The sequence below is a fragment of the Sinohyriopsis cumingii genome, chromosome 15 (genome assembly GCF_028554795.1).
Source record: "Sinohyriopsis cumingii isolate HCF-2022 chromosome 15, ASM2855479v2, whole genome shotgun sequence".
NCBI classification, from domain to species: domain Eukaryota; kingdom Metazoa; phylum Mollusca; class Bivalvia; order Unionida; family Unionidae; genus Sinohyriopsis; species Sinohyriopsis cumingii.
The window spans coordinates 125,595,627-125,609,129 of NC_142975.1; the positions used below are offsets into that span (position 1 = coordinate 125,595,627).

The window sequence follows — 13,503 nt, forward strand, 5'->3', positions numbered from 1 at the left end:
TGATATAATCTTGTAATGATTGACTGAACTTGTTGCCACTCTAGAAGTCAAAATTCAGATCTGATTTGACTAACCATGGAATATGGGTTTATGTCATAAAGGGCTTGTATAAGACTGATAAAAAGCAACATCAACTCATTTAATTAGGTGGCATTGCATTTAATTAGCTGAGCTTGATAAAACTTAACATGTAGGCACATATGAAGATCTTGCATGGTTTGGATAATGTATGAGATCTGTGCATGTTAATGAGGCGATCTTGCATGTGATTGGCCAATCACTAACAAGATTGCCTCATTAACATGCATCTGAATTTTGACTTCTAGAGTGGCAACAAGTTCAGTCAATCATATACAAGATCACATTATTAGTATCTGTGGATCTTGCTCATTGCTGAAATTATCAGTAGAATCCCAGAAGTAAATACAGAGATTGATCATAGCTTTAGATGAGAATATGTTGATTTGATAAAGTAACTGGAGAATTAGAAATGATGGTAACATTTATCATTGCCATTAACATGTATATTTCAAGACAAACTTTTCACACTTTATTTTAATCTTTGGAAGATAGACTCAATACAAATTACAGTAAAAGAGGTTTCAAAATTAGACTTCAAAAGTGGGCAAGTTAATTTCAGCAAACCCTAAAAATAAACTATAGCTTATAGCTGGTCCTTGAAATTTCCTTGAAAGTTGCTAAACTTTGTTCCATGATATTTGCATAAAGCACAAGTGAATACCATCCTTACTCACTTATACATCAGTCCAGCTGTAAATAGCATAGACCCTGATCTGCCACCACACAATGCATTGGCTGCACAGTCTTATATTGTTTGTTCTACTGATTACTCCTAACAAACTCCATAGATCCAGATATGCCTGTATATATAGTGCAAATCACATGGGTCATGTAGGCATGCAATACTATTTCAGTAATGGGTGTAATTTGTTAGAATTTGATTCTACATACATACCTTTAAGTGGCAAGGATTCACTTGATTTGGATTTGTATGTGTACGTATTCCTTTGGAAAGTCATTATTAAGATGTACTGAGAGGTGCACATGGCAAAATCAGTGTTAAAGTACATAGACAATTTTGGACAAAATGAACCTAAAGGTGTGATCCAGTACAATCTGTATTGAATGTCACGTGCTATGATGTCACAGTGAAAGCTAAGCATCATGGTAAACAAATTCGTACTACCCTCAGTTGTGATGATTTTACTTGACATGCTCTTTTTTTGACCCAAGTTTAGTACATGGCCACTACTGTAAAAGTTCATAGTGATAAATAATCTTTGTCTGGAAATTTCTTGGCGACAGTTAAGGTGCAGAGCATTCAATAAACAGGATTGAATAGACTTTGGTTAAACAAAATTAGTGTTAATTTTAAAAGAACAATTTATATTTAATTTAAAATAAGTAAATGCACATATATGACCCATGTGACTTGTACTATAGATCTGCACAGTTTTGCAGTGTGAGTCGACTTATAAATGAATATATTTATTTGATAGGGTGTGATGTTTCAGATTCTTTCCTTAGTGATCCGTAAACAATAGAATATAACAAAGCCATTTATAGTTTATAATTTTGTATTTTATTTTTCTAAGTAGTTAAAATTTATTAGACATATACCAACAAAATGGAGATTAATAAAGAATGCAATTCTGTATTAATTAGCACATGGAATTGCAATGTTTGAGTATGGATGACAAAACAAAAATGCATTCATCAAACCAGCTATAATTTAAACTTAACTTAAATCTTGTGATGATCATCAGTTTTTATTTTAGTGTGTAGATATTGGAGTGTAAGAATAAACTATATGCAAATTACTTAAAAATTACAGTATATGACTATTATGACAGCAGAAGTTTTTTAAAAATTCTTTCAGTTGGTATCAATGGCCCGTAACAGTGGAGGGACCAAGAACTTGGCAAGAAAGACTCTGGTCGATGAGCGCTTCCTCATTTAAATGCAGCAACCAAATTATGTTACTTGACTCCAGCCCAGCTTCTTCAGAACTGTCAAATGTCAAAGCAGTCCATCAGATAATATTATGATATTGGAACCACTTGAGATTGAAGTGGATTTGGAATAGGTTTTATCTCAACTTATTTTAAACTTGTTTATTAAACCATTTTAATATATTGTAAGTAAATATGTATTAAAAACATATTTAACATTCCTTAATGTCACTTGGAAATATTACCCAAAAGACTGATTTTTTTATACATTTTCTAAAGAATTTTGACTTGTTATAAATATACCAAGTGATAAACCATATATCCAAGATGACTTTGCCCTAAAATTTACAAGGAAAGATATGTGTATATGTTGGTACTCTATTGCTGAAAAAAATCCAGATTTGCCCAGTGTATTACTTGATGCAAATCTGAACATAAGAGATCATAAAATGAATGTTGTGAACAAGCCTCACATTTTTCAAACACTAAGAAACTTTGTACATTATTATCATCTACAGATGTGCATATTGACAACCTACTGTCTTGCTGCAATTATTGTTATAGTTATTTCCCTTTTGTTGTAAAGCTGAATGCAGTTTATGACTAAATCATGTCAATGCAAATAGTTCTATTGTTTCTACTGTGAAACGTAGTACATAATTTAGTTTAGAGTTACTCTACTTTTTTACTTGGAGCTGTATGTAGTATGTATAGCAGAATAATGTTAACACAGTTCGTCTTAAAGTTTTGTATTTAACACCATGAAACTTTATGTTATGATCGTCATGTGAAGATCTTCACATCAACAGATCACTTCATTCTCACAACTGAATTGCAAATGTAAGGCAGAATATTGTGCATGCAACTTGTCTTGCAGTTTTTTTTTAATGTTTGTGCTGAATCTTGGTTTATATTATTGGCATCATCAAAAGTTGTGCATACTTACAAATCGTTACATTCCTGCAGCTTTTGTAAGAGTTATAGCCCGTTCCTAAATTTAAAGCTGGATGCAGTATTTGACAGAATTATATGAAAGCAACCTCTCTCAAGTTATCATTGACTTGCTGTTGACCTTAGTACATATTATGATGGACAGTGATTATACTCACACTGTTTTCAGAAGAGTTATGTACCTTTTTTGTATTCATCTCCATTATCTGGGTGGAATTGATATTTATATGTGTATTACTGGGTGGAATTGATATTTATATGTGTATTACATTTGATCTGAATTATCTCAACATGGTATTATATTGCACAGTCACCTGATTTTGGAGAAGAAAAGAAATTATATTTAAAATACTTTTATTCTTAGGGGATGTTAAAATACCAGTGCTGCAATTGTTAACATTAACATTATTTTGTGTTAGACTAGTGCTGGGCTGGCAATCCTACCATACAGGATGCCAGTCAGTGGTGTCGGGTAACAATGCTACTAGTCAATAGAGGTTACTGACTGTAAGCAATGCAAGCAGATTTACCGAAGAGGTTGTCAGCTGAGACATCTAAATTGGGGATAGAAGAATCTTGATACTGTACTTTGATTGCTCTTTACCTGACATGTATTTATACCCCTTTTATATATGAAGTAAATATACATTTTCTAAAGGCAAGTAGTATGCGAAAATCAGCATGATATGACCATTACCCATGAACTTGAAAATTCCTCTCAGGCGATGGGATGCTCAGCAGCACCAAATTGTCTTTGATGCTATTGGTGCAGGGGGTTTCGAGTGGCTGAATGGTCTAAAGCGATCACCGCTCCGGATCACTGCCATCTCACCTGTCGATGTGGCTTTGAGTCTCAGGCTCAGGTACATGAGAAAGCTTGCCAGTAGCTTCTTGTGGGTCGGTGGTTTTTCCCGGGGTTTTCAAGAGTTCTTTCTCCACCAGTTATACTGGATGCCATGTATAGCCTATACTGTGCTTGCTTATTCCTAACTAAAGGTACATTATGTCAAACTAATGGTGCATTATGCCATCATGACTGAAGATGATCCATTAATCACACTTTCATATGTTGGGTACCCTTTGGTTTGTACTTTCTGCAGTTGCTTGATTTTGTCTTCAGATTTCATTGTCAGCAAGTAACCTAGGTTTGATCAACCAAACATTTCCAGTCCCTTCCTTTTCCCTCTTTTATATGGAGCTGTCATAGTATTAACTGATTTCCATTTTTAACTCTGGTTTTCAAATATACATAAGTAAATAAATATTAATTGTCCATAAAAAATTAAAATTTATGTTTGAAAGTTGATTAAATTTAACTTTAATTCCTTTTTCAGAATATAAGCAATGTGTTAAGAAATTAATTTTATTTTCTGTACTGTAGATTTACTATTTGTCATAGAGTATCAATTCATGCTGTGGATTCACTCTTTTTTTATGGAGTACCAATTTATACTGTGGATATACCATTTTTCAAATAATTCATACTGTGGGTTCAGCATTTGTTATGGAGTACCAGATTTCATGGATTTTATGGTTGCGGAAACCCACAGTATGAAAGACTCAATTAACAACCACAGATTGAAAGAGTCAAATAACAATTGAAGATTGAAAACTCGATTAACAACCACAGATTGAAAGTTTGATTAGGATCAGATTGAAAGACTCAGTTATCCATAACATATTAAGTGACTCAAATAACAACGACAGATTGAAAGACTCCATTAGCAACCAGAGATTGAAAGACTTGGTTAGCAACCACAGATTGAAAGATTCAATTAACAACCACAAATTGAAAGACAATAATGATCTTTCTGTGTAAAGAATACTTCCACAATCCACAAATTTTAGTACTGAGAAAAGTATATTTTCTCCAGAACCATAAATATTGATATCAACAGTACTAAATGAATTGGTACTCTTCATCCAGTGTCTGACTGTATGATTGATACTCTTCATCCAGTACAACTGAGACTATTCATCCAGCCTGATTGTACAACTGACTCTTCATCCAGTGTCTGTTGTTCAACTGTCATTATTCATCCACTCTTAACTGTACAATTGATACTACTGATCCAGTGTCTAACTGTATGGTTAATACTATTCATCTAGTCTTAGACAACTGTACAATTGACACTATTCTTCCAGTCTCTGATTGTGCAGTTGACACTTTTCACCCAGTATCCAATTGTATAATTTCCATACAAGTAAACTATGTCCAGACCTGTCAGTTCTCCTGCCATATTCATATGTGATAAAAATTTAGAATGTATAATTTTATTTTTATGCATGTTTTTTAAATTTTGAGGTGATGTTAGCAAAGGGTTGTGCCTTTGTTATGAGAAGTACTTGTATATTAGCTATTTTGTTGTTATTATAATGATTCTTTATGACAACCACTTGATACTCGACACTGTTGAGAGTTAGTTTTACATCATTTATCTCGTAAATCGAGGTGTGATTAGTTAATTTATCTTTGTTGTTTTGCTGAGTAATTATCATTGTTAGATTGTTAGTGTATTTCATATGATACCTTGCTTACCTTCTCTGACTTCTGTTATAATTAAATGCATATATGAGCCTGTATATGAAATCCTCAGGCCTTTCTGCAAGTGGGAAAACTACCAAAATGTAATACAGTAGTTTTCAGATTTTGATGATTTGCCAAGTCCAACCATTTACAGACATGTGAACCATATTGTACAAGTTATTGCAAACCATATGGTTAATGCATTCGGGTACTATTAACCATATGGTTACTGTAACCATATGGCATCTGTATTGGAGTTAACCATATGGCATCTGTACTGTGGTACTGTTAATCATATGGCATCTGTACTAGGGTACTGTTAACTATTTGACATCTGTACTGGGGTACTGTTAACCATATGGCATCTGTACTGGGGTACTGTTAATCATATGGCATCTGTACTGGGGGTACTGTTAACCATATGGCATCTGTACTGGGGAACTGTTAACCATATGGCATCTGTACTGGGGAACTGTAAACCATATGGAATATGTTCTGCGGTACAGCCATATTTTTGTTATATGATTTACATATTTAGAACATGACAATAAATGAATTATATTCGAGGTGTTTTTCTTTTGGCAGAAAGACCAGAGATGTTGCAATTGCTTGCACATATACAAATTAACATTTATGATAGTCTTATGTCATTTATATCGGATAACTTGGAATAATACTCCAGTACAAATGACAAAATAATATGGTTGTTTAAAGAAAGAAATGTTTGAAGATCTCTGCTGTACAGTATTTTTTGCAGTCATTAGCATATTCAAACTGTTGTCTTTATAGACAGGTGGTCTTTATATATAAGTAAGATTCATGGAGTGTAGGATAGACAAAAAGGCGCCCATGGCAGATGCATAGGGTATCAGGTGGATTAAAGTAAATGTTGGCGATTTGTCTTTACAGTAGATAAACTAGCCTGCTAGATGCTATGCACTGGAAGTTACATCATGAGTAATGGGGTCCAAAAATAGCAGTCCCTGGTCATGCTGAGCAGATAGTATCTGCAAACAAGTACTATATATATATATATATATATATATATATATATATATATATATATATATATATATATATATATATATATATATATATGAATTAAATTAGACCAAAAAAACTGGTTGCTGCAAACTAGTGGTCTGTATATGGAGGTGACCACTTGCCCAGGTTTGACTGTATGTATGTTTCTTAACATATGAATTATATTGTGATACTTTTCTCCATTATAATCTTATTTGCAAAATTACTTGCTGTCTTGTGTATAATTGATGGTATGTAAGGGAAGAGTGTAATTTATTTATTGTAGTTGAATACCAGCAAACATTCGTAGGTAATAGACTATGGGTCTTTCTGTAGTGCTTATTATAAAATAAATTGAATTTGTGGTGCTTTATTCAAGTTAGCTTAACCATAGAATTGTTGCACCTTTACAATACCTGCAATCTTCTCACAGGACTGGAATTAATTCATAATATATAGTAGTTCATCTCAAAATGGTAATAAGTTAAATGGTCTTGTGAATTAGATGAAAGAATGGCACTTGTAAAATTATTACTGTAAGATAAAAACCATTGTTGTAATTGTAGGATTAAATGCATCCAAGATTAAGTTAGATCATTTGTGAAAGCTGCCTTGTATGATCAGTCAGGACAGATAAATATTGGTCTAGCCATAGATGTACCTTTTATGTAATGTTCAGCTGTATAAAGCATGTATGTTATTATTAAGATGTAACTATAGAAAAGTCATGTACAAGTTAGTGTTTACAAAAATTAAATTATTAAAATGCTTACTTGTTATGATAAAGAATTAAAGATTTTAATACAAAGTAAAATGAACTCGGAACATCTAGGATCCTAACTACTAAAGTGATGTTGCACAAAAAAGCAAATATTTCATTTTTACTGTTGATGAAATAATTCAGCTTTTGAACTTGTACATGTTAAAAAAATTATGTATTTTTCAATGTAAATTTAAGATTAAATTTGTTCTGTTTATTTGGTCAGAGTCCCATGGGTCATGAAAAGTCAGGAAAGTCCAGATTTTGATATGATCATGGTAATGTAGTTCTGTTTTGATAAGATCATGGTAATGTAGTTCTGTTTAGGGTCATAGAATCTTGCAGTTTGTTTCCAAGTCGTTAAAAAGTCAGGAAAGTTTGTTTACAATTTGCAGAATAGTTCTTCAGTTTTAATCAAGGTGAACTTTATATGAAATTTAACTATAATTTTTCTTGTATTTAAAAGAAAAAAAAGATTAATAAAATTTCTTGTGTTTCAAGTCAGTAGAAGCATACAAGTACATGTGTATCAACAGACGCTTTAGGTAGTTAGCGGATAGAGGAAGAGTTAGCCCACGTCAGACTGAGATCATTCTTGGACATCAGGTTATCCTCATTTTGGAGCATTGCATCCTTTGAATAATTTTACATCTAGCTTTTGGAATAACTGTTTCAGAAAGCTAATTTCAGTCATGGAAAGTTTGCAGAAAAGTCAGAGAATTTTAATGGAGACCCTTCACAATCCTGTTTCAATAAAAAAATATATTTGTTAAAATAAGAAATAGTGACTTCCAAAGAAATATCTGCATGGTAGTATGCTTTGAATGAAGATATGTGTGAAGTTATACTATGTAATTTGTACAATACTGTATGTTTATTGTAAAGATGTATTTTTCTACAATAAAAAGATAAGAATGTAGTGTGTATTTCTATTCATTTTGCCTTTTTTTGCTTATCCCTGTCAAAACATAATCACATGTGTTTAATATGTTTCCATATGCAACAGTCATTTATCATAGAACTATTCTGCATGGAAATAAAATTATAGCAGAAAATTTGCACAACATGCAGATAAAGAGAACAAGGAAACCAGGTCTGCATGTCTAGCCCAGGTCAAAAGATCAACAGATGTGTTGTAGAACAAATAATTGTATTCCTTATCTTCATAATGATTCATCACAAGTATGAAGAGAATGTGTATAGGTTTATGAAGTATTTCAGATGAAAAACTTTCATTATAGCCTTAGCAAACTGTTGATGACACTGTTGGTGGGAGAAAGTGGTTGCTGTGTCTTGTACTTCCATTAGCCTCGCCCAACAGAAAGTAAAGAAATTGTAAATATTATAGATAGTCTGCATACATATGAAACTCCTTGATTGAAAAGTCTCTTCTCAGGCTTGGGGGTGGGATTCCTGTCTCTCCTGTCACTAACTGAAATCTACTGCATATGCAAAATTATTTTGAAAATTTTTATTTTTCCATTTTTACTTCTGCACTAGTATATTTACAGTAATACTGCCTGTGATCACATGAGTTAACTGGCTTAAACAGGGCAAGACAATTTAGTTGGTAATTTTAAGCAGCATAAAAAATTAACACCCCTTTGATTATGTCTGCAGGGTTGGTTGGCTTTGGTGTTTGAAGTTTTCAGCATGGATTGTACTATATGTGATCAGAAGTAATTCTGAAAGGGTTAACTAGATTAGTTTTTATGGTTTGAGTACTAAAGAACTCAGCATAAAACAGGGTCAGTTTGGCATTGGTGTTGAATGTTTGTCAAGGTGTCTGAGTATGCATTATCTACCAATGCTAAAATGCCAAAATCTAAGTAACTGAAATATGACATGAAATTTAGTGATGGATGAAAACAGGAATTTGAGACACTGTTTGCCAGCTTTATAGCTGAACATAATCTTCCATTTATCATTGCAGATTATTATTCAGATCTAGCCAAATAGTGTTCCTGGACTTGGAAATTACACAAAGGTTCTCTTACAAATGGACAAACCAACTCAGCACTAACAAATACTGGTACTACATATATGATTAGACAGTAAAGTGACCGCTCCAGTGGCTTAGTGGTTAGAGCATCTACCTCAGATGCTGGAGGTCGCAGGTCTTACCAAGGACTTATAAAAATGGTACTAACAGCTGCCACATTAGGCACTCAGCATTAAGAAGTTAGTATTAGGACTGGTTTGCCTGGTATCAGGATAATGTGACTGGGTGGAACATCATGCCACATGTCTGCAGCATGATGCCCCAATTGCTAGACATCACTATAAACTGCCACTCTGCAGACATTGTAGCGATATGACTGATTTTTTATTTACAGCTACATTAAAATACAAATCATACACAGATAGTAAAGAACTCATCCAGCAGTGCTACATTAGCCAAAAATGTTTCTTTACATCTGTATAGTAAAATGTAACTTAGAGCTTTGTGCTTCCTCCACTGTCATGTAAAATAATCCCTCACTTTAAAGAACCTTAGTTTAATGCCAGTATTAGATATAATGTAGGTTTCAATATGGATCCTATGATGTTGGATGAACACTATTTTCTAAATTACTCTTTAATACGCATGCTATTATTATTTCAGGGGTCCTGAGTGGCCAAGTGGTCTCAAGCGCTCTCCTTTACGGATCACTGCCATCTCACCTCTGTCTGCGTGGGTTCGAGTCTCAGATTCAGCCAATGTGGGTATGTGAGAAAGCCTGCCAGTAGCTTCTCATGGGTTGGTGGTTCTTTCCGGGGGTTTTCCCGGGTTCTTCCTCCACCATTAATACTGGCTGCCATGTATAGCCTATCATGTGCTGAAAAATGATGTTAAACCCTACAACAACAACAACAATTATTATTTCACCTGTTTCCTGGCACTAATCCACTGTGTTATTTTCAAAATTACTGTTTAATTCATTACCTAGGTTCCAACTCCAATGTTATTTTCAAAATTACTATTTAATACATTATCTAGTACATGTTGCCAGTCCAATGTTATTTTTTAAATTACTCTTTAACACATTACCTGCTCTACGTCCTCAGTCTAATGGGTTTTTCTCTTCTGTATTACTATTTAACATTACCTGATATAGGTCCCCAGTCCAATTTTATTATCTAAATTACTGTTTAACACATTACCTGGTATAAGTCACCAGTCCAATTTTGTTTTATAAATTGCTATTTAATACAGCAACTGTTATCACTTATTTGCTTTTACTAGCACTGGTCACCAGCCCAATGTTATATTCTTGATTATTTCTGTAAATTCATTAATTTAAATAGGTATGATTTTTTTTGGGGGGGGGGGGTCTTTCAGAAAATGGCTTATTTTGGGTAGTTTAACTGTTGGCTATGTTTCTGACAAGTAAATGGAGTCTATTGTCTTCATAGATTGATAGTTGTTCATTGCATCTTTAAGTACTTCACTAGTGCTATCCACAAAATCATAATGAATTTAAAGTTATGGTAATTTATTTAATAAATTAGAAACTGGCAATATCATAACCATTATAATGTATTTCATAATAAACATGACTTCTCATATTGCAGTTTTGCATAGTTGTTGAGGACTTAACGCCATTTTGTAGCACATGATAGGCTATACATGGCAGCCAGTATTACTGGTGGAGGAAGAACCTGAAAAAATCCTGGGAAGAACCACCTACACATGGGAAGTTGCTGGCAAGCTTTCTCACATACCCATATTGGCAGAGTCCGAGACTCAAACCCACATAGACAGGTAAGATGGCAGTGATCAATAAAGGTGAATGCTTTAGACCACTCGGCCACTCAAGGTCCGATAATACATATGCCATATTAATGAATAGTGCTGAAAATGGACTCTTGTATCAGACCACCTTGTAGACTCTTATGGCTCTGCTGAACAGCAATAAAGTGAAGGAATACTATACAGGCAACCCCATGACCATACTCAGGCTCTTGACCATCTAGAACAGGCAGCCCCATGACCATACTCAGGCTCTTGACCATCCAGTACAGGCAGCCCCACGACCATACTCGGGCTCTTGACCATCCAGTACAGGCAGCCCCATGACCATACTCAGGCTCTTGACCATCCAGTTCAGGCAGCCCCATGACCATACTCAGGCTCTTGACCATCCATTACCGGCAGCCCTATGTCAGTGACTATACTCGGGCTCTTTACTATCCAGTACAGACAGCCCTATGTCAGTGACCATACTCAGGCTCTTGACCATCCAGTACAGGCAGCCCTATGTCAGTGACTATACTCAGGCTCTTGACCATCCAGTACAGGCAGCCCTATGTCAGTGACCATTCTCAAGCTCATCACCATCCAGTACAGGCAGACCTATGTCAGTGACTATACTCAGGCTCTTTACTATCCAGTACAGACAGTCCTATATCAATGACCATACTCAAGCTCATCACCATCCAGTACAGGCAGCCCTATGTCAGTGACCATACTCAAGCTAATGACCATCTAGTACAGGATGCCCCATGACCATACTCAGGCTCTTGACCATCCAGTACAGACAGCCTTATGTCAGTGACCATTCTCAGGCTCCTGACCATCCAGTACAGGCAGCACTATGTCACTGACCATCATCAGATTCTTGACCACCCTGATGTCAGTGACCATATTCAAGCTCTTAACCATCCCGTAAAGGCAGCCCGATGTCAGTGACCATACTCAAGCTCATGACCATCCAGTACAGGCAGCCCCATGACCATACTCCGGTTCTTGACTATCGTGCAAAGGCAGTCCTATGTTAATGACCATACTCCAACTATTGCCTTCACCTTCCAATGCCAGGTAGCCCCAATGTCAGTGACCATACTTCAACTATTGCCTTCACATTCCAATGCCAGGCAGCCCCAATGTCAGTGACCATACATCAACTTTTGCCTTCACATTCCAATGCCAGGCAGCCCCAATGTCAGTGACCATACTTCAACTATTGCCTTCACCTTCCAATGCCAGGCAACCCCATTTTCAGTGACCATACTTAAACTATTGCCTTCACCTTCCAATGCCAGGTAGCCCCAATGTCAGTGACCATAATTCAGCTCTTGTCTTCACCATCAAATACTAGACAACCCCATGTCATTGATCATACTTGAGAGCTAGTCTTGACCAACCAATACAAAATGAAAAGGCTCCAGATATAATTCCCTTAATTTTAATAGCAGTGGGCAAATTTCCAATAAGAGCAACATAAATTCCAAAATAAACAACAGGGACTTAGAAATGAACAATTGTACACATTTCATTGTGGTATATTCAATACTTGAACAGCTGCTCTTATTTCTCTTTAGTATTGTTCAAAAAGCTGTCCAAAAAAGACCACTATGATGTCAAAAAATAGATGCAGTGAAACCTTTGAAAAGTGAATCCTAGGTATGTCAGAATCCCATAAATATCAAAACTGGCAGGTGAGGGGGGCTTCTGAAACTTACCTTCATTAATAGCATAATTTTTTCCCCAGTAAACCTAAACCTCTCTGCTCCATTAACCACAAGTCTCATGTTTCAATTTGACACTTTTGAAAACCCATAAAACTGGAACTCGTATCAAACTTAGAATGTATTTTTATTTGCTAAATTTCAGTCACATGGTGGACCAGATTATTTATGGCTAGCAAATACTGAGGTAAACTTATCAGTGTGAAAATGCTTCAAGGACATAAAAAATTAAAACAATAATTGAAATGCATGCTGACACAGACTGGTGATGACAATAGACTAATCAGACACCTTTGCACCAAAACAAGAGCCAGCTTTCAAAGTAAATTATTAAACACATTTTGATAAGCCATTTAAAAAAGATTTTGTTTATCTGCTTATTTTCTAATTGTGATTTATGCTACTCATTTGTATAAATGATCCATAAAACAAATTTTGTTTGTTTTTTAATTAAAGATTGAGTTTTATTATACAAGCATGCAGCCTTGCTTTTGATGCTTTGCCGACAGAGACCAGCAAAACAGAATTTTAATAGTTGTTATTATGGGGTTTAATGCCATTTTTTCACCACAGGATATACAAGGCAGCCAGTATAACTGGTGGAGGATGAACCCAGGAAAACCCCAGAAAGTACCACCGATCCATGGAAAGCTACTGGCTTGATTTCTCACATACATTGGCATAGGCTGAGACACTGATATGTCGCACTGAGTGCTTTAGACCCCTGGGCCCTTTAATAGCCAGATTCACTTGACTGCTTTTCAAAGGAGTAAAATCATTACATGTATTTGAGTAGCCATGACTATCATTAATCTGTC

General features: G+C 35.0%; 1 protein-coding gene across 1 annotated transcript in view; it reads left to right on the forward strand.

Moving 5' to 3' along the window:
- Nucleotides 1-8,153, forward strand: part of LOC149782696 (meckelin-like) — a 95,406-nt gene extending 87,253 nt beyond the window's left edge. The window contains exon 21 of the mRNA XM_089934190.1: nt 1,901-8,153. Within this exon, the coding sequence (XP_089790316.1) occupies nt 1,901-1,981 (81 nt within the window). The 3' untranslated portion in view covers nt 1,982-8,153. The remainder of the gene's footprint in view (nt 1-1,900) is intronic.
- The last annotated feature ends 5,350 nt before the right edge of the window (nt 8,154-13,503 follow it).